The 24470-nt window shown below is 46.1% G+C and overlaps 1 protein-coding gene across 1 annotated transcript in view; it reads right to left on the reverse strand.

Annotated features, from left to right (window-relative positions):
• LOC109884624 (SH3 and multiple ankyrin repeat domains protein 3) overlaps positions 1 to 23603 on the reverse strand; it is a 73738-nt gene extending 50135 nt beyond the window's left edge. Inside the window, exon 1 of the mRNA XM_031816239.1 lies at positions 23464 to 23603. Within this exon, the coding sequence (XP_031672099.1) occupies positions 23464 to 23472 (9 nt within the window). The 5' untranslated portion in view covers positions 23473 to 23603. The remainder of the gene's footprint in view (positions 1 to 23463) is intronic.
• Between the last annotated feature and the right edge of the window lie 867 nt (positions 23604 to 24470).

The raw sequence follows: 24470 nt of genomic DNA on the forward strand, positions 1-24470 counted from the left end.
TGTTGTATTAGGCGTATGTGACTGATAACATTTGATTTTATTACCTGTTACCAACACTGCTACACAGTATAGTATTAGTACTCATCATAATAGTAAAATAATAAGGATCAACAATGACACAGAATGTACTAAAGTGAAGTGAGAGAGATACAGAGAGAGAGACAGAGAGAGACACAGACAGAGAGAGAGAGACAGAGAGAGAGAGACAGAGAGAGAGAGACAGAGAGAGAGAGACAGAGAGAGAGAGACAGAGCGAGAGAGACAGAGAGAGAGAGACAGAGCGAGAAAGATACAGGGAGAGAGAGAGAGAGAAATACAGAGTGAGAAAGATACAGGGAGAGAGAGAGATACAGAGTGAGAAAGATACAGGGAGAGAGAGAGAGATACAGAGAGAGACACAGACAGAGAGAGAGAGACAGAGCGAGAAAGATACAGGGAGAGAGAGAGAGATACAGAGAGAGAGATACAGGGAGAGAGAGAGATACAGAGAGAGAGATACAGGGAGAGAGAGAGAGATACAGAGCAAAGAAAGATACAGAGAGAGAGAGAGATACAGAGTGATAAAGATACAGGGAGAGAGAGAGATACAGAGAGAGAGATACAGGGAGAGAGAGATACAGAGAGAGAGATACAGGGAGAGAGAGAGATACAGAGTGATAAAGATACAGGGAGAGAGAGAGATACAGAGAGAGAGATACAGGGAGAGAGAGAGAGACAGAGCGAGAAAGATACAGGGAGAGAGAGAGAGATACAGAGAGAGAGATACAGGGAGAGAGAGAGATACAGAGAGAGAGATACAGGGAGAGAGAGAGAGATACAGAGCAAAGAAAGATACAGAGAGAGAGAGAGATACAGAGTGATAAAGATACAGGGAGAGAGAGAGATACAGAGAGAGAGATACAGGGAGAGAGAGAGAGACAGAGCGAGAAAGATACAGGGAGAGAGAGAGAGATACAGAGAGAGAGATACAGGGAGAGAGAGAGATACAGAGAGAGAGATACAGGGAGAGAGAGAGAGATACAGAGAGAGAGATACAGGGAGAGAGAGAGATACAGAGAGAGAGATACAGGGAGAGAGATACAGGGAGAGAGAGAGAGATATAGAGAGAGAGATACAGGGAGAGAGAGAGAGCAAGAGTGAGAAAGATACAGGGAGAGAGAGAGAGATACAGAGAGAGAGAGAGAAATACAGAGTGAGAAAGATACAGGGAGAGAGAGAGAGAGAGCAAGAGAGAGATACAGGGAGAGAGAGAGATACAGAGAGAGAGAGAGAGATACAGGGAGAGAGAGAGAGAGATACAGAGTGAGAAAGATACAGGGAGAGAGAGAGATACAGAGAGAGAGATACAGGGAGAGAGAGAGATACAGAGCGAGAAAGATACAGGGAGAGAGAGACATACAGAGAGAGAGATACAGGGAGAGAGAGAGATACAGAGCGAGAAAGATACAGGGAGAGAGAGAGAGATACAGAGCGAGAAAGATACAGGGAGAGAGATACAGGGAGAGAGAGAGAGAGATACAGAGCGAGAGAGATACAAGGAGAGCGAGAGAGATACAGGGAGAGAGAGAGAGACAGAGTGAGAAAGATACAGGGAGAGAGAGAGAGATACAGAGCGAGAAAGATACAGGGAGAGAGAGAGAGCAAGAGCGAGAAAGATACAGAGAGAGAGAGAGAGAGAGAAATACAGAGTGAGAAAGATACAGGGAGAGAGAGAGAGAGAGCAAGAGAGAGATACAGGGAGAGAGAGAGAGATACAGAGAGAGAGAGAGAGAGATACAGGGAGAGAGATACAGGGAGAGAGAGAGAGACAGAGAGAGAGAGAGATACAGAGCGAGAAAGATACAGGGAGAGAGAGAGAGAGAGCAAGAGAGAGATACAGGGAGAGAGAGAGAGATACAGAGCGAGAGAGAGAGAGCAAGAGAGAGATACAGGGAGAGAGAGAGAGAGAGATACAGAGTGAGAGAGATACAGGGAGAGAGAGAGATACAGAGTGAGAAAGATACAGGGAGAGAGAGAGAGATACAGAGCGAGAAAGATACGGGGAGAGAGAGAGATACAGAGAGAGAGATACAGGGAGAGAGAGAGATACAGAGCGAGAAAGATACAGGGAGAGAGAGAGATACAGAGAGAGAGATACAGGGAGAGAGAGAGATACAGAGCGAGAAAGATACAGGGAGAGAGAGAGAGATACAGAGCGAGAAAGATACAGGGAGAGAGATACAGGGAGAGAGAGAGAGATACAGAGAGAGAGAGAGATACAGAGTGAGAAAGATACAGGGAGAGAGAGAGAGAGAGAGAGAGAGAGCAAGAGAGAGATACAGGGAGAGAGAGAGAAATACAGAGTGAGAAAGATACAGGGAGAGAGAGAGAGAGAGAGCAAGAGAGAGAAATACAGAGTGAGAAAGATACAGGGAGATAGAGAGAGAGAGAGCAAGAGAGAGATACACCCAGCTAGCACATTTGGTTCCTTGGAAGTTGTGGGAACGTACTTGTTTGGTTTCCCATTGGTTCTAGAAACAAAGCCATAAGTAACCTGACCGGTGAAATGGAAAGTGTTTTAAACGTTCTGAGAATGGAAGTGAAAATGTTCCCTGTTCTGGCAAAGCTGTTCATTTTAGTCTATTCAAACAGACCCCATTTCAAAGGAAACAAGCACTCAGGCGTGGCCAATTAGTGGCGAAGCCAACACACCAGAACACACTTAACAAGATAGAGGATAAGAGACAGTTTTGTTGATTCTGAGAATGGAATATATGTTTTTAAATAAAAAATGTAAAATATTACGAATGTTTCCTGGTGTGTTTTTGGGGAACATTTTTCTTAATGTTCTGAGAACATGATTAAAAAGAACAATGACAAAACCTGTAGAAAAGTGCTGAATTTGAGAAGGATCCTGCCAGAACAGCAGCGGTGAGGAAAGTTCCTGTTATACTGGAGTAAGAATAAAGATCCATGAATAGAAAATGACTCAAGTAAAAGTGAAAGTCATACAGTAAAATACTACCTGAGTAAAAGTCGAAAGTACTTCGTTTTAAATAAAGTTAAGTATCTAAACTAAATGTAATTGTTAAAATATACTTAAGAATTAAAAATAAAAGTATAAATAATTTCAAATTCCTTATATTAAGCAAACCAGACAGCACCATTTTCGTACAGAACAGATAGCCAGGGACACGCTCCAACACTCAGACATCATTACAGATAGCCAGGGACACGCTCCAACACTCAGACATCATTACAGATAGCCAGGGACACGCTCCAACACTCAGACATCATTACAGATAGCCAGGGGCACACTCCAACACTCAGACATCATTATAGATAGCCAGGGACACGCTCCAACACTCAGACATCATTACAGATAGCCAGGGGAACGCTCCAACACTCAGACATCATTACAGATAGCCAGGGACACGCTACAACACTCAGACATCATTACAGATAGACTGGGACACGCTCCAACACTCAGACATCATTACAGATAGCCAGGGGAACGCTCCAACACTCAGACATCATTATAGATAGCCAGGGGAACGCTCCAACACTCAGACATCATTACAGATAGCCAGGGGCACGCTCCAACACTCAGACATCATTACAGATAGCCAGGGGCACGCTCCAACACTCAGACATCATTATAGATAGCCAGGGGAACGCTCCAACACTCAGACATCATTGTAGCTAGCCAGGGACACACTCCAACACTCAGACATCATTGTAGCTAGCCAGGGGCACGCTCCAACACTCAGACATCATTACAGATAGCCAGGGGCACGCTCCAACACTCAGACATCATTACAGATAGCCAGGGGCACGCTCCAACACTCAGACATCATTATAGATAGCCAGGGACACGCTCCAACACTCAGACATCATTACAGATAGCCAGGGGCACGCTCCAACACTCAGACATCATTACAGATAGACTGGGACACGCTCCAACACTCAGACATCATTACAGATAGCCAGGGACACGCTCCAACACTCAGACATCATTATAGATAGCCAGGGACACGCTCCAACACTCAGACATCATTACAGATAGCCAGGGACACGCTCCAACACTCAGACATCATTATAGATAGCCAGGGGAACGCTCCAACACTCAGACATCATTACAGATAGCCAGGGGCACGCTCCAACACTCAGACATCATTACAGATAGCCAGGGACACGCTCCAACACTCAGACATCATTATAGATAGCCAGGGACACGCTCCAACACTCAGACATCATTATAGATAGCCAGGGACACGCTCCAACACTCAGACATCATTACAGATAGCCAGGGACACACTCCAACACTCAGACATCATTATAGATAGATAGCCAGGGACACGCTCCAACACTCAGACATCATTACAGATAGCCAGGGGCACACTCCAACACTCAGACATCATTATAGATAGATAGCCAGGGACACACTCCAACACTCAGACATCATTACAGATAGATAGCCAGGGACACGCTCCAACACTCAGACATCATTATAGATAGATAGCCAGGGACACACTCCAACACTCAGACATCATTACAGATAGATAGCCAGGGACACGCTCCAACACTCAGACATCATTATAGATAGCCAGGGACACGCTCCAACACTCAGACATCATTACAGATAGCCAGGGACACGCTCCAACACTCAGACATCATTACAGATAGCCAGGGACACGCTCCAACACTCAGACATCATTACAGATAGCCAGGGGCACGCTCCAACACTCAGACATCATTATAGATAGCCAGGGGCACGCTCCAACACTCAGACATCATTATAGATAGATAGCCAGGGACACGCTCCAACACTCAGACATCATTACAGATAGCCAGGGGCACGCTCCAACACTCAGACATCATTACAGATAGCCAGGGACACGCTCCAACACTCAGACATCATTATAGATAGCCAGGGACACGCTCCAACACTCAGACATCATTATAGATAGCCAGGGACACGCTCCAACACTCAGACATCATTACAGATAGCCAGGGACACGCTCCAACACTCAGACATCATTACAGATAGCCAGGGGCACGCTCCAACACTCAGACATCATTACAGATAGATAGACTGGGACACACTCCAACACTCAGACATCATTACAGATAGCCAGGGACACGCTCCAACACTCAGACATCATTATAGATAGATAGCCAGGGACACGCTCCAACACTCAGACATCATTATAGATAGCCAGGGACACGCTCCAACACTCAGACATCATTACAGATAGCCAGGGGCACTCCAACACTCAGACATCATTACAGATAGCCAGGGACACGCTCCAACACTCAGACATCATTATAGATAGCCAGGGACACGCTCCAACACTCAGACATCATTACAGATAGCCAGGGACACGCTCCAACACTCAGACATCATTACAGATAGCCAGGGGCACGCTCCAACACTCAGACATCATTACAGATAGCCAGGGGCACGCTCCAACACTCAGACATCATTACAGATAGCCAGGGACACGCTCCAACACTCAGACATCATTACAGATAGCCAGGGGCACGCTCCAACACTCAGACATCATTACAGATAGCCAGGGGCACGCTCCAACACTCAGACATCATTACAGATAGATAGCCAGGGACACGCTCCAACACTCAGACATCATTACAGATAGATAGCCAGGGGAACGCTCCAACACTCAGACATCATTATAGATAGCCAGGGACACGCTCCAACACTCAGACATCATTACAGATAGATAGCCAGGGGCACGCTCCAACACTCAGACATCATTACAGATAGCCAGGGGCACTCCAACACTCAGACATCATTACAGATAGCCAGGGGCACGCTCCAACACTCAGACATCATTACAGATAGATAGCAAGGGGCACGCTCCAACACTCAGACATCATTACAGATAGATAGCCAGGGGAACGCTCCAACACTCAGACAGGTAGTATGTGGACCAGGGTTAGGTTAGGTAGGGGTAGGTAGTATGTGGACCAGGGTTAGGTAGGGGTAGGGGTAGGTAGTATGTGGACCAGGGTTAGGTAGGGGTAGGTAGTATGTGGACCAGGGTTAGGTAGGGGTAGGTAGTATGTGGACCAGGGTTAGGTAGGGGTAGGTAGTATGTGGACCAGTGTTAGGTAGGGGTAGGTAAAATGTGGACCAGGTTTAGGTAGGGTTAGGTAGTATGTGGACCAGGGTTAGGTAGGGTTAGGTAGTATGTGGACCAGGGTTAGGTAGGGGTAGGTAGTATGTGGACCAGGGTTAGGTAGGGGTAGGTAGTTTGTGGACCAGGGTTAGGTAGGTGTAGGGTTAGGTAGTATGTGGACCAGGGTTAAGTAGGGTTAGGTAGTATGTGGACCAGGGTTAGGTAGGGGTAGGTAGTATGTGGACCAGGGTTAGGTAGGGGTAGGTAAAATGTGGACCAGGTTTAGGTAGGTGTAGGGTTAGGTAGTATGTGGACCAGGCTTAGGTAGGGGTAGGTAGTATGTGGACCAGGGTTAGGTAGGGGTAGGTAAAATGTGGACCAGGTTTAGGTAGGGGTAGGGGTAGGTAGTATGTGGACCAGGGTTAGGTAGGGGTAGTAAGTATGTGGACCAGGTTTAGGTAGGGGTAGGTAAAATGTGGACCAGGGTTAGGTAGGGGTAGGTAGTATGTGGACCAGGGTTAGGTAGGGGTAGGTAGTATGTGGACCAGGGTTAGGTAGGGGTAGGTAGTATGTGGACCAGGGTTAGGTAGGGGTAGGTAGTATGTGGACCAGGGTTAGGTAGGGGTAGGTAGTATGTGGACCAGGGTTAGAGAATATACACCATCAGGACATCATAGTCACCTCTGGTCTGGGATTCCCATCAAAATGATCCTGCTGGTTCCACTGTCACCAAACTGGTCTGTGGTAGTAATGTGCTGGTCTGTAGTACTTCTGTGCTGGTATGTAGTAGTGTGTAGTACTCTACTGTGCTGGCATGTAGTACTCCTGTGCTGGCATGTAGTACTCCTGTGCTGGTCTGTAGTACTCCTGTGCTGGTCTGTAGTAGTGTGTATTACTCCTGTGCTGGTATGTAGTACTCCTGTGCTGGTATGTAGTAGTCCTGTGTTCAAATCAAATGTATTTATATAGCCCTTCGTACATCAGCTGATATCTCAAAGTGCTGTACAGAAACCCAGCCTAAAACCCCAAACAGCAAGCAATGCAGGTGTAGAAGTCTGGTCTGTAGTAGTCCTGTGCTGGTATGTAGTACTCCTGTGCTGGTATGTAGTACTCCTGTGCTGGTCTGTAGTAGTCTGTAGTACTCCTGTGCTGGTCTGTAGTACTCCTGTGCCTGTCTGTAGTAGTCCTGTGCTGGTCTGTAGTAGTCCTGTGCTGGTCTGTAGTAGTCCTGTGCTGGTCTGTAGTAGTCTGTAGTACTCCTGTTCTGGTCTGTACTAGTCCTGTGCTGGTCTGTAGTAGTCCTGTGTTGGTCTGTAGTAGTCCTGTGCTGGTCTGTAGTACTCCTGTGCTGGTCTGTAGTAGTCCTGTGTTGGTCTGTAGTAGTCCTGTGCTGGTCTGTAGTACTCCTGTGCTGGTCTGTAGTACTCCTGTGCTGGTCTGTAGTACTCCTGTGCTGGTCTGTACTAGTCCTGTGCTTGTCTGTAGTACTCCTGTGCTGGTCTGTAGTAGTCTGTAGTACTCCTGTGGTGGTCTGTCGTAGTCCTGTGTTTGTCTGTAGTACTCCTGTGCTGGTCTGTAGTAGTCTGTAGTACTCCTGTGCTGGTCTGTAGTAGTCCTGTACTGGTCTGTAGTAGTAAGGTACTGGTCTGTAGTAGTCCTGTAGTCTGTACTTCTCTGTGTCTAGGGCTCTACAGTGTCTTGATAACTCTCTTGTCTTTCTGAAGGGAAACCAGAGGAGGGAGGATTGGGAAGGAACACACTTCCCCCTCATTTCCTCCTTAACCACCAGTAGGACGGCTCCAGCTCCTCACATCTGACTAATAGAAAGGCTAGCAATATTGGTCCTCAGTGATAGGTTGGTACTCAGTGACCACAACAAAATCAAGTGACATGGTGACATCCTGTACTCCTTTTAGAGCTCACTGATTGGTTAATGGCAGCTCTACAACCCTAAACCCTGACCATAACCCTTAATACAACCCATAACTACAACGCCTAACGGCAACCCATAACCCCTGACCACAACCACTAACTACAACCCTAAACCCTGACCACAACCCTAACCCTAAACCCAAACCCGAACCACAACCCTAAACCCTAACCACAACCCTAAACCCTAACTACAACCCTAACTACAACCCTAAAACCTGACCACAACCCACAACCCATAACCCTAACCACAACCCATAACCCTAACCCCTAACCACAACCCTAAACCCTAACCACAACCCCAAACCCTAAAAACAACCCTAAAATCTAACCACAACCCTAAACCCTGACCACAACCCTAAACCCTAACCACAACCCTAAACCCTGATCACAACCCTAACCACAACCCTAAACCCTAAATACAACCCTGAACCCTAACCACAACCTTAACCACATACCTACCCACAACCCAACGACAACCCTAACCACAACCATAAGCCCTGACCACAACCCTAAACCACAACCACAACCCTAAACCCTAACCACCACCCTAAACCCTGACCCTAACCCTAACCACAACCCAACAACAACCCTAACCCCTAACCACAACCCTAACCCCTAACCACAACCCTAAACCCTGACCACAACCCTAACCCTAACCACAACCCTAAACCCTAACCACAACCCTAACCCCAACCCTAAACCCTAACCCTGACCACAATCCTAAACCCTAACCATAACCATAAACCCTAACCCTAACCAGAACCCTAAACCCTGACCACAACCCTAAACCCTGACCACAACCCTAAACCCTGACAACAACCCTAAACCCTGACCACAACCCTAACCACCACCATAAACCCTAACCACAACCCTAAACCCTAACCATAACCCTAAACCCTGACCACAACCCTAAAACCTGACAACAACCCTAAACCCTGACCACAACCCTAACCCCTAACCACAACCCTAAACCCTGACCACAACCCTAACCACAACCCTAACCCCTAACCACAACACTAAACCCTGACCACAACCCTAACCACCACCATGAACCCTAACCACAACCCTAACCCCTAACCACAACCCTAACCCCTGACCACAACCCTAAACCCTGACCACAACCCTAAACCACAACCCTAACCCCTAACCACAACCCTAAACCCTGACCTCAACCCTAAACCCTGCCACAACCCTAACCCCTAACCACAACCCTCACCCCTAACCACAACCCTAAACCCTGACCACAACCCTAAACCCTGAACACAACCCTAACCTCAACCCTAACACCTAACCACGACCCTAAACCATAACCACAACCCTAAACCCTAACCACAACCCTAACCCCTAAACACATCCTTTGACATCTTTTTAATCTTTCCTCTCCTACCTACCGTACCCTACTGTCTTCCCCTCCTCCCTCTCCTCCTGTTCTAAAAGTTTCCTATTAGCTCACACTTCCTCTTTCCTGTCTGTGTTCCCGTGGAGACGGATGTTTGGCAGGAAAAACTGGAGGAGCTGCAAGGCCCAGATAACCCAGACAACCACACACAAAGTACATCACACAAACACCCTACATTACACACAAACACACTGTTACACACAAACACACTACATTACACACAAACACACTGTTACACAAAAACACACTGTTACACACACACACTGTTACACACAAACACACTGTTACACACAAACACACTGTTACACACAAACACACTGTTACACACAAACACACTGTTACACACAAACACACTACATTACACACAAACACACTGTTACACACAAACACACTACATTACACACAAACACACTGTTACACACAAACACACTACATTACACACAAACACACTGTTACACACAAACACACTGTTACACACAAACACACACAAACACACTACATTACACACAAACACACTGTTACACACACACACTGTTACACACAAACACACTGTTACACACACACACTGTTACACACAAACACACTGTTACACACAAACACACTGTTACACACAAACACACTGTTACACACAAACACACTACATTACACACAAACACACTACATTACACACAAACACACTGTTACACACACACACTGTTACACACAAACACACTGTTACACACAAACACACTGTTACACACACACACTGTTACACACAAACACACTACATTACACACAAACACACCGTTACACACAAACACACTGTTACACACAAACACACTGTTACACACAAACACACTGTTACACACAAACACACTGTTACACACAAACACACTACATTACACACAAACACACTGTTACACACACACACTGTTACACACAAACACACTACGTTACACACAAACACACTGTTACACACAAACACACACAAACACACTACATTACACACAAACACACTGTTACACACAAACACACACAAACACACTGTTACACACAAACACACTACATTACACACAAACACACTGTTACACACAAACACACACAAACACACTACATTACACACAAACACACTACATTACACACAAACACACTACATTACACACAAAACACACTACATTACACACAAACACACTACATTACACACAAACACACTACATTACACACAAACACACTACGTTACACACAAACACACACAAACACACTACATTACACACAAACACACTACATTACACACAAACACACTACATTACACACAAACACACTACATTACACACAAACACACTACATTACACACAAAACACACTACATTACACACAAACACACACAAACACACTACATTACACACAAACACACTACATTACACACAAACACACTACATTACACACAAACACACTACATTACACACAAACACACTACGTTACACACAAACACACTACATTACACACAAACACACTACGTTACACAAAAACACAAAAACACAAAAACACAGACACATTCCATCTCTTTCCTAGGTTCCTGGCTGAACAACCAGATTCACAAACACACTACATTACCCACATAACCCCTGAACTAACCCACCTACCTAACCCCTGAACTAACCTACCTACCTAGCCCTAACCCCTGAACTTACCCACCTACCTAACCCCTGAACTAACCTACCCACCTAGCCCTAACCCACCTACCTAGCCTTAATCCCTGAACTAACAAACCTACCTAGCCCCTGAACTAACCCAACCACCTAACCCTAACCTCTGAACTAACCCACCTACCTAGCCCCTGAACTAGCCCACCTACCTAGCCCTAACCCCTGAACTAACCCACCTACCTAGCCCTAACCCCTGAACTAACCCACCTACCTAGCCATAACCCCTGAACTAACCTACCTACCTAGCCCTAACCCCCGAACTAACCCACCTAGCCCTAACCCCTGAACTAACCCACCGACCTAGCCCTAACCCCTGAACTAACCCACCCACCTAGACCTAACCCCTGAACTAACCCACCTACCTAGCCCTAACCCCTGAACTAACCCACCTACCTAGCCCTGACCCCTGAACTAACCTACCTACCTCTAACCCCTAAACTAACCCACCTACCTAGCCCTAACCCCTGAACTAACCCACCTAGCCCTAACCCCTGAACTAACCCACCTACCTAGCCCTGACCCCTGAACTAACCCACCTACCTAGCCCTAACCCCTGAACTAACCCACCTACCTAGCCCTAACCCCTGAACTAACCCACCTACCTAGCCCTAACCCCTGAACTAACCCACCTACCTAGCCCTAACCCCTGAACTAACCCACCTACTACCTAGCCCTGACCACTGAACTAACCTACCTAGTCCTAACCCCTGAACTAACCCACCTACCTAGCCCTAACCCCTGAACTAACCCACCTACCTAGCCCTAACCCCTGAACTAACCCACCGACCTAGCCCTAACCCCTGAACTAACCCACCCAACTAGACCTAACCCCTGAACTAACCCACCTACCTAGCCCCTGAACTAACCCACCTACCTAGCCCTAACCCCTGAACTAACCCACCTACCTAGCCCTGACCCCTGAACTAACCTACCTACCTAGCCCTAACCCCTAAACTAACCCACCTACCTAGCCCTAACCCCTGAACTAACCCACCTAGCCCTAACCCCTAAACTAACCCACCTACCTAGCCCTGACCCCTGAACTAACCCACCTACCTAGCCCTAACCCCTGAACTAACCCACCTACCTAGCCCTAACCCCTGAACTAACCCACCTACCTAGCCCTAACCCCAGAACTAACCCACCGACCTAGCCCTAACCCCTGAACTAACCCACCTCGCCCTAACCCCTGAACTAACCCACCCACCTAGACCTAACCCCTGAACTAACCCACCAACCTAGCCCCTGAACTAACCCACCTACCTAGCCCTAACCCCTGAACTAACCCACCTACCTAGCCCTGACCCCTGAACTAACCTGCCTACCTAGCCCTAACCCCTAAACTAACCCACCTACCCAGCCCTAACCCCTGAACTAACCCACCTAGCCCTAACCCCTAAACTAACCCACCTACCTAGCCCTGACCCCTGAACTAACCCACCTACCTAGCCCTAACCCCTGAACTAACCCACCTACCTAGCCCTAACCCCTGAACTAACCCACCTACTACCTAGCCCTGACCACTGAACTAACCTACCTAGTCCTAACCCCTGAACTAACCCACCTACCTAGCCCTAACCCCTGAACTAACCCACCTACCTAGCCCTAACCCCTGAACTAACCCACCGACCTAGCCCTAACCCCTGAACTAACCCACCCACCTAGACCTAACCCCTGAACTAACCCACCTACCTAGCCCTAACCCCTGAACTAACCCACCTACCTAGCCCTGACCCCTGAACTAACCTACCTACCTAGCCCTAACCCCTAAACTAACCCACATACCTAGCCCTAACCCCTGAACTAACCCACCTAGCCCTAACCCCTGAACTAACCCACCTACCTAGCCCTGACCCCTGAACTAACCTACCTACCTAGCCCTAACCCCTAAACTAACCCACCTACCTAGCCCTAACCCCTGAACTAACCCACCTAGCCCTAACCCCTAAACTAACCCACCTACCTAGCCCTAACCCCTGAACTAACCCACCTAGCCCTAACCCCTAAACTAACCCACCTACCTAGCCCTGACCCCTGAACTAACCCACCTACCTAGCCCTAACCCCTGAACTAACCCACCTACCTAGCCCTAACCCCTGAACTAACCCACCTACTACCTAGCCCTGACCACTGAACTAACCTACCTAGTCCTAACCCCTGAACTAACCCACCTACCTAGCCCTAACCCCTGAACTAACCCACCTACCTAGCCCTAACCCCTGAACTAACCCACCCACCTAGACCTAACCCCTGAACTAACCCACCTACCTAGCCCTAACCCCCGAACTAACCCACCTAGCCCTAACCCCTGAACTAACCCACCTACCTAGCCCTAACCCCTGAACTAACCCACCTACCTAGCCCTAACCCCTGAACTAACCCACCCACCTAGACCTAACCCCTGAACTAACCCACCTACCTAGCCCTAACCCCTGAACTAACCCACCTACCTAGCCCTGACCCCTGAACTAACCTACCTACCTAGCCCTAACCCCTAAACTAACCCACCTACCTAGCCCTAACCCCTGAACTAACCCACCTAGCCCTAACCCCTAAACTAACCCACCTACCTAGCCCTGACCCCTGAACTAACCCACCTACCTAGCCCTAACCCCTGAACTAACCCACCTACCTAGCCCTAACCCCTGAACTAACCCACCTACCTAGCCCTAACCCCAGAACTAACCCACCGACCTAGCCCTAACCCCTGAACTAACCCACCTCGCCCTAACCCCTGAACTAACCTACCTAGCCCTAACCCCTGAACTAACCCACCCACCTACCTAGCCCTAACCCCTGAACTAACCCACTGACCTAGCCCTAACCCCTGAACTAACCCACCTACCTAGCGCTAACCCCTGAACTAACCTACCTATTCTTAACCCCTGAACTAACCCACCTACCTAGCCCCTGAACTAACCCACCGACCTAGCCCTAACCCCTGAACTAACCCACCTACCTAGCGCTAACCCCTGAACTAACCTACCTATTCTTAACCCCTGAACTAACCCGCCTACCTAGCCCCTGAACTAACCCACCTAGCACTAACCCCTCAACTAACCCACCTACCTAGCCCTAACCCCTGAACTAACTTACCTAGCCCTAACCCCTGAACTAACCCACCTACCTAGCCCTAAACTAACCCACCTAACTAGCCCTGACCCCTGAACTAACCCACCTAGCCCTAACCCCTGAACTAAACCACACACCTAGCCCTAACCCCTGAACTAACCCACCTACCTAGCCCTAACCCCTGAACTAACCTACCTATTCTTAACCCCTGAACTAACCCACCTACCTAGCCATAACCCCTGAACTAACCGACCTAGCCCTAACCCCTGAACTAACCCACCTACCTAGCCCTAACCCCTTAACTAACATACCTACCTAGCCCTAACCCCTGAACTAATCTACCTACCTAGCCCTAACCGCTGAACTAACCCACCCACCTACCTAGCCCTAACCCCTGAACTAACCCACCCACATGAACTAACGTACCTATTCTTAACGCCTAACATCAGAGCTTCAAGGTATTTCTCTGACTGAGTTGTCTGGCCATTTAGATATACAGATCCTTCTCTACCATACATACAGTACTATAGGAACCTTCCCTACCATACATACAGGACTAGAGGAACCTTCACTACCATACAGGACTAGAGGAACCTTCCCTACCATACTGGACTAGAGGAACCTTCCCTACCATACATACAGGACTAGAGGAACCTTCACTACCATACAGGACTAGAGGAACCTTCCCTACCATACATACAGGACTAGAGGAACCTTCCCTACCATACATACAGGACTAGAGGAACCTTCCCTACCATACATACAGGACTAGAGGAACCTTCCCTACCATACATACAGGACTAGAGGAACCTTCACTACCATACAGGACTAGAGGAACCTTCCCTACCATACTGGACTAGAGGAACCTTCCCTACCATACATACAGGACTAGAGGAACCTTCACTACCATACAGGACTAGAGGAACCTTCACTACCATACAGGACTAGAGGAACCTTCCTACCAAACAGAACTAGAGGAACCTTCCCTACCATACAGGACTAGAGGAACCTTCCCTACCATACAGGACTAGAGGAACCTTCCCTACCATACAGGACTAGAGGAACCTTCCCTACCATACAGGACTAGAAGAACCTTCCCTACCATACAGGACTAGAGGAACCTTACCTATCATACAGGACTAGAGGAACCTTCCCTACCATACAAGACTAGGGGAACCTTCCCTACCATACAGGACAAGAGGAACCTTCCCTACCATACAGGACTAGAAGAACCTTCCCTACCATACAGGACTAGAGGAACCTTCCCTACCATACAGGACTAGAGGAACCTTCCCTACCATACAGGACTAGAAGAACCTTCCCTACCATACAGGACTAGAGGAACCTTCCCTATCATACAGGACTAGAGGAACCTTCCCTACCATACAAGACTAGGGGAACCTTCCCTACCATACATACAAGACTAGAAGATCCTTCCCTACCATACAGGACTAGAGGAACCTTTACTACCATACAGGACTACAGGAACCTTCCCTACCATACAGGACTAGAGGAACCTTCCCTACCGTACAGGACTAGAGGAACCTTCACTACCATACAAGACTAGAGGAACCTTCCCTACCATACAGGACTAGAGGAACCTTCCCTACCATACAAGACTAGGGGAACCTTCCCTACCATACATACAGGACTAGAAGATCCTTCCCTACCATACAGGACTAGAGGAACCTTTACTACCATACAGGACTAGAGGAACCTTCCCTACCATACAGGACTAGAGGAACCTTCCCTACCGTACAGGACTAGAGGAACCTTCCCTACCATACAGGACTAGAGGAACCTTCCCTACCATACATACAGGACTAGAGGAACCTTTACTACCATACATACAGGACTAGAGGAACCTTCCCTACCATACAGGACTAGAGGAACCTTCCCTATCATACATATAGGACTAGAGGAACCTTTACTACCATACATACAGGACTAGAGGAACCTTCCCTACCATACAGGACTAGAGGAACCTTTCCTACCATACAGGACTAGAGGAACCTTTACTACCATACATACAGGACTAGAGGAACCTACCCTACCATACAGGACTAGAGGAACCTTCCCTACCATACAGGACTAGAGGAACCTTCACTACCATACAGGACTAGAGGAACCTTCCCTACCATACAGGACTAGAGGAACCTTCCTACCATACAGGACTAGAGGAACCTTCACTACCATACAGGACTAGAGGAACCTTCCCTACCATACAGGACTAGAGGAACCTTCTCTACCATACATACAGGACTAGAGGAACCTTCCTACCATACAGGATTAGAGGAACCTTCCTACCATACAGGACTAGAGGAACCTTCACTACCATACAGGACTAGAGGAACCTTCCCTACCATACAGGACTAGAGGAACCTTCTCTACCATACATACAGGACTAGAGGAACCTTCACTACCATACAGGACTAGAGGAACCTTTACTACCATACATACAGGACTAGAGGAACCTTCCCTATCATACAGGACCAGAGGAACCTTTACTACCATACATACAGGACTAGAGGAACCTTCCCTATCATACAGGACTAGAGGAACCTTCCCTACCATACATACAGGACTAGAGGAACCTTCACTACCATACAGGACTAGAGGAACCTTCCCTACCATACAGGACTAGAGGAACCTTCCCTACCATACAGGACTAGAGGAACCTTCCCTACCATACAGGACTAGAGGAACCTTCCCTACCATACAGGACTAGAGGAACCTTCCCTACCATACAGGACTAGAGGAACCTTCACTACCATACAGGACTAGAGGAACCTTCTCTACCATACATACAGGACTAGAGGAACCTTCACTACCATACAGGACTAGAGGAACCTTCCCTATCATACAGGACTAGAGGAACCTTCCCTACCATACATACAGGACTAGAGGAACCTTCACTACCATACAGGACTAGAGGAACCTTCCCTACCATACAGGACTAGAGGAACCTTCCCTACCATACAGGACTAGAGGAACCTTCCCTACCATACAGGACTAGAGGAATCTTCCCTATCATACATACAGGACTAGAGGAACCTTCCCTACCATACAGGACTAGAGGAACCTTCACTACCATACAGGACTAGAGGAACCTTCCCTACCATACAGGACTAGAGGAACCTTCACTACCCTCAGAAAGGCCAAGTCTTCCCAACACTGATAAAGGGAGTGAAACAAAGATAGAGAAACAGAGAGATGATAGAGAGCTCCTACGCTCCATTTTGCTATATTCCAGTACCTCACTGCACCTCCCTGCCGTTACCATGACAACCAAAGAACAGGTTCAGCTATAAACTTCCCTCAAACTGAACACTGAGAGAGAGAGAGAGAGAGAGAGAGAGAGAGAGAGAGAGAGAGAGAGAGAGAGAGAGAGAGAGACACACCCACACAGAGAAAGAGAGAGAGAGACACACAGATAGACACACACAGAGAGAGACAGAGAGAGAGGAAGGAAGCGATTCCCAAACCTTCCATAACAAAGCCATCACCTACAGAGAGATGAACCTAGAGAAGAGTCCCCTAAGCAAGCTGGTCCTGGGGCTCTGTTCACAAACACAAACAGACCCCACAGAGCCCCAGGACAGCAGCACAATTAGACCCAACCAAATCATGAGAAAACTCAGTTAATTACTTGACATATTGGAAAGAATTTTTAAAAAAACAGAGCAAACTAGAATGCTATTTGGCCCTAAACAGAGAGTACACAGTGGCAGAATACCTGTCCACTGTGACTGACCCAAACGAATGGAAAGCTTTGACTATGTACAGACTCAGTGAGCATAGCCTTGCTATTGAGAAGGGCCGCCATAGACAGACCTGGCTCTCAAGAGAACACAGGCTATGTGCACACTGCCCACAAAATGAGGTGGAAACTGAGCTGCACTTCCTAACCTCCTGTTCAACGTATGACCATATTATAGATACATATTTCCCTCAGATTACACAGATCCACAAAGAATTCGAAAACAAATCCAATTTTGATAAACTCCCATATCTACTGGGGGAAATTCCACAGTGTGCCATCACAGCAGCAAGATTTGTGACCTGTTGCCACAAGAAAAGGGCAACCAGTGTAAATACAACCCATATTTATGCTTATTTATTTTCCCTTGTGTTCTTTAACCATTTGTACATCGTTACAACACTATATATATATAGATAATATGACATTAGTAATGTCTTTATTGTTTTGACATTTCTGTATGTGTAATGTTTACTGTTCATTTTTATTGTTTATTTCACTTTTGTATATTATCTACCTCACTTGCTTTGGCAATGTTAACACATGTTTCCCATGCCAATAAAGCCCCTTGAATTGTATTGAGAGAGAGAGAGAGAGAGAGGGAGAGAGAGAGAGAGAGAGAGAGAGAGAGAGATAAACCCCTTCTCCAATCTGACTGGCTCTATAACTACAGTATATATCTATGGATAAACCCCTTCTCCAATCTGATTGGCTCTATAACTACAGTATCTATCTATGGATAAACCACAACACCAATCTGATTGGCTCTATAACTACAGTATCTATCTATGGATAAATCACTTCTCCAATCTGATTGGCTCTATAACTACAGTATTTTTCTATGGATAAATCACTTCTCCAATCTAATTGGCTCTTTAACTACAGTATCTATCTATGGATAAATCACTTCTCCAATCTGATTGGCTCTATAACTACAGTATCTATCTATGGATAAACCACAACACCAATCTATGGATAAATCACTTCTCCAATCTGATTGGCTCTATAACTACAGTATATATCTATGGATAAATCACTTCTCCAATCTGATTGGCTCTATAACTACAGTATATATCTATGGATAAATCACTTCTCCAATCTGATTGGCTCTATAACAAAGGACAACCAGCAAAAACATACACATGATCAATAAAACAGTCAACTATTAAAGACGACCAGAACCCACTGGATTCTCCAATTACAATGAATGAACTAGAGGACAAAATGCCAACCCTCCAACCCAAGAAGGCCTGTGGTGTTGATGGGATCCTCAATGAAATGATCAAATATACAGACCACAAGTTCCAATTGGCTATTCTTAAAATCTTTTTTTAAAATTAAATCAGCTCTGGCATCTTCCCCAATACATGGAACCAAGGACTGATCACCCCAATCCACAGAAGTGAAGAGAAATGTGACCCCAATAACTACCGTGGGATATGCGTCAACAGCCACCTTGGGAAAATCCTCTGCATTATCATTAACAGCAGACTTCTACATTTCCTCAGGGAAAACAATGTACTGATCATATTTCAATTTGGCTTTTTACCAAATGACCGTACGACAGGCCACATATTCACCCTGCACATCCTAATTGACAAACAAACAAAACAAAAGCAAAGTCTTCTCATGCTTTGCTGATTTCAAAAAAAGCTTTAGACTCAATTCGGCATGAGGATCTGGTATATACATTGATGGAAAGCGGTGTTGTGGGAAAACATACGACATTATAAAATCCATGTACGCAGCTTGAGCCCCACCCTCTTCAACATATATATCAACCAATTGGCAAGGGCTCTAGAACAGTCTGCAGCACCCGGCCTCACCCTGCTAGAATCTGAGGTCAAATGTATACTGCTTGCTGATGATCTGGTGCTTCTGTCCCCAACCATTGGAGGGCCTACAGCAGCACCTAAATCTTATGCACAGATTCTGCCAGACCTGGGCCCTGATAGAAAATCTCAGTAAAACAAAAATAATGGTGTTCCAAAGGACCACAAATACAAATTCCATCTAGACACTGTTTCCCTAGAGCACACCAACAACTATACCTACCTCAACCTAAACATCAGCACCACAGGTAACTTCCATAAAGCTTTTATGCACACAAAAGGAGCATAAAATTTGACACATTTCTGAATCAGCGATAGAACCCATTGCCCTATATGGTTGTGAGGTCTGGGGTCCGCTCACCAACCAAGAATTCACAAAATGGGACAAACACCAAATTGAGACTCTGCATGTAGAACTGCAAAAGCATATTCCGTGTAAAATGTAGAACACCAACTAATGCATGCAGAGCAGAATTAGGACTTAACCCAGAATCCCCAAAAGAACAATTATATTCTAGCTGTTAAATTCTACAAACCTTCCATTACAAAGCCCTCACCTACAGAGAGATGAACCTGGAGAAGAGTCCCCTCAGCGAGCTGTGTTCACAACCAGACCCCTCAAAGCCCCAGGACAGCAACACAATTTGACCCAACCAAATCATGAGAAAACAAAAAAATAATTACTTGACACATTGGAAAAGCAAACTGGAATGTTATTTGCTAAACAGAATACCTGACCACTGTGACTGACCCAAAATGATGGAAAGCTTTGACTATGTACAGACGCAGTGAGCATGGCTTTGCTATTGAGAGAGGCCGCCATCGGCGGACTTGGCTCTCAAGAGAAGACAGGCTGTGCACACTGCCCACAAAATGAGGTGGAAACCGAACTGAACTTCCTAACCTCCTGTCAAATGTATGACCATATTAGAGAGACATATTTCCCTCAGATTACACAGAGACCCACAAAGAATTACAAAACAAATCCAACATTGATAAAATTCCATACGTGAAATACCTGTGTGCAGCGAGATTTGTGACCTGTTGCCACAATGGCAACCAGTGAAGAACAAACACCATTGTAAATACAACCCATATTCCTCTGTTTATTCATCTTCCCTTTTGTACTTCAACTATTTCCACATTCCTACAACATTGTACATAGCCAGTAATAACATTTAAATATCTATATTATTTAAAACATGTTGTGCTTTTGTGAGTGTGATGTTTACTGTTCATTTATTTCCCTTTTGTTTATTATCTATGTCACTTACTTTGGCAATGTAAACATATGTTTCCATGACAATAAAGCCCTTAAATTTAATTTAATTGAGAGAGAAAGAGGTGAGAGAGAGATAATCATTACATAACCCTCAAACATACATCAGAAATACAAACAAACATTTAGACACTAGTATTTCACACTCAACCAGTCTCATCATCATACTGAAACACTCAACCAGCCTTCATCACCATAATGAAACCCTCAACCAGTCTTCATCATCATACTGAAACATTGAGACACTCAACCAGTCTCATCACCATAATGAAACACTCAACCAGTCTCATCATCATACTGAAACACTCAACCAGTCTTCATCATCATACTGAAACCCTCAACCAGTCTTCATCATCATACTGAAACACTCAACTAGTCTTCATCATCATAGTGAAACACTCAACCAGTCTTCATCACCATAATGAAACACTCAACCAGTCCTCATCATCATACTGAAACACTCAACCAGTCTCATCATCATACTAAAACACTCAACCAGTCTTTATCATCATACTGAAACCCTCAACCAGTCTTCATCATCATACTGAAACACTCAACTAGTCTTCATCATCATAGTGAAACACTCAACCAGTCTTCATCACCATAATGAAACACTCAACCAGTCCTCATCATCATACTGAAACACTCAACCAGTCTCATCATCATACTAAAACACTCAACCAGTCTTTATCATCATAATGAAACACTCAACCTGTCTTTATCTTCATAATGAAACACTCAGCCAGTCTTCATCATCATACTGAGACATTGAGACACTCAACCAGTCTCATCATCATACTGAAACACTCAACCAGTGTCATCATCATACTGAAACACTCAACCAGTCTTCATCATCATACTGAAACACTCAACCAGTCTTCATCATCATAATGAAACACTCAACCAGTCTTCATCATCATAATGAAACACTCAACCAGTCTTCATCATCATACTGAAACATCTTGACACTCAACCAGTTTCATCATACTGAAACACTCAACCAGTCTCATCATCATACTGAAACCCTCAACCAGTCTCATCATCATACTGAAACTCTCAACCAGTCTCATCATCATACTGAAACACTCAACCAGTCTCATCATCATACTGAAACTCTCAACCAGTCTCATCATCATACTAAAACACTCAACCAGTCTCAACATCATACTGAAACACTCAACCAATCTCATCATCATAATGAAACACTCAACCAGTCTCATCATTATACTGAAACATTCAATCAGTCTCATCATCATACTGAAACACTCAACCAGTCTTCATCATCATACTGAAACACTCAACCAGTCTTCATCATCACACTGAAACATCTTGACACTCAACCAGTCTCATCATCATACTGAAACACTCAACCAGTCTCATCATCATACTGAAACCCTCAACCAGTCTCATCATCATACTGAAACTCTCAACCAGTCTCATCATCATACTGAAACACTCAACCAGTCTTCATCATCATACTGAAACACTCAACCAGTCTTCTTCATCATAATGAAACACTCAACCAGTCTTCATCATCATACTGAAACATCTTGACACTCAACCAGTCTCATCATCATACTGAAACACTCAACCAGTCTCATCATCATACTGAAACACTCAACCAGTCTCAACATCATACTGAAACTCTCAACCAGTCTCATCATCATACTGAAACACTCAACCAGTCTCAACATCATACTGAAACACTCAACCAGTCTTCATCATCATACTGAAACATCTTGACACTCAACCAGTCTCATCATCATACTGAAACACTCAACCAGTCTCATCATCATAATGAAACACTCAACCAGTCTCATCATTATACTGAAACACTCAATCAGTCTCATCATCATACTGAAACACTCAACAAGTCTTCATCATCATACTGGAACACTCAACCAGTCTTCATCATCATACTGAAACATCTTGACACTCAACCAGTCTCATCATCATACTGAAACCTTGTCATGTGGATTACTCATGATATGCTTTATATCTTGAAGGTACCAAAAGTATTTATTGGTTTGGGAATGGAGAGGGAGAAAACGAGAGGGCAGGACAGAGAGGGAGAAGGGGAAAAGGGAGAGAGAGGGGAGGAGGGAAAGTGACGTGTGGGTGAAGAAGCTTCAGTCACGACTGTAATCAGGTAGAGACAGGTAGAGGTACAGCAGGTGAGAGGCAAGCTGTGTCATTAGCTGCTTCACTCACTCATTCACTCACTCACTCTCTCACTCTCTCACACACACACACACACACACACACACACACACACACACACACACACACACACACACACACACACACACACACACACACACACACACACACACACACCTTGCAACCCTCAACAGAAAGCATGCAGGAGAGAGAAGAGACTCACCCACAGCATCAGAGACACAGATCCTCCATCACCAGGCTTCTCTGCCTGCACACTGAGAGAGAGGTGGAGAGAGAGATGGAGAGTGTGAGAGAGAAAGAGAGAGATATAGAGTGTGAGAAAGCCAGAGAGATGGGGAGAAAGAAAGAGATGGAGAGAGAGGAAAGAGAGGAAAGAGAGAAGAAGAGAAAACAAGGAAAGCGAGGGGAACGAGAAATGGATGAGAGAGAGAGGGGAAAGAGAGGAGAGAGAGAGAGAGGAAAGAGGAGGCAGTCTATGTACCGTTACTGTATGGCAAGAATGCTCAGTTCAGCCCACACAGTGCAAGCATGACACACTGACTGTGTGTGTGTGTGTGGATAGAAAGGCTCAGTCTCCCACTGATGCGTGGGCCAGACCTACACCAATCTATCCCCTTTCCTCCCTCCCTCCCTCCCTCCCTCCCTCCCTCCCTCCCTCTCTCTGACACTAACACATCACTCTCAGATAACAGAAGAGGAGGAGAAAGGAGGAGAGGAAACTAGAAAATTGAGAAAGAAAGGAAGAAAATGTATGGCAGAGTGATAAATGTGAAGGAATCAGAGAGAGAGGAAGGAGAGAAGAGGCAGAGACAGAGGGAGAGGGTAGAGAGGCAGAGAGAGTGGGAGAGGGTAGAGAGGCAGAGAGGAGGCAGAGACAGAGGGAGAGGGTTGGGAGGCAGAGACAGTGGGAGAGGGTAGAGAGGCAGAGAGAGTGGGAGAGGGTAGAGACGCAGAGACAGTGGGAGAGGGTAGAGAGGCAGAGAAGAGGCAGAGACAGTGGGAGAGGGTAGAGAGGCAGAGAAGAGGCAGAGACAGTGGGAGAGGGTAGAGAGGCAGAGAGGAGGTAGAGACAGTGGGAGAGGGTAGAGAGGCAGAGACAGTGGGAGAGGGTAGAGAGGCAGAGAGGAGGCAGAGACAGTGGGAGAGGGTAGAGACGCAGAGACAGTGGGAGAGGGTAGAGAGGCAGAGACAGTGGGAGAGGGTAGAGAG

This window comes from Oncorhynchus kisutch, unplaced genomic scaffold (genome assembly GCF_002021735.2).
Source record: "Oncorhynchus kisutch isolate 150728-3 unplaced genomic scaffold, Okis_V2 scaffold767, whole genome shotgun sequence".
In the NCBI taxonomy this organism is placed as follows: Eukaryota; Metazoa; Chordata; class Actinopteri; order Salmoniformes; family Salmonidae; genus Oncorhynchus; species Oncorhynchus kisutch.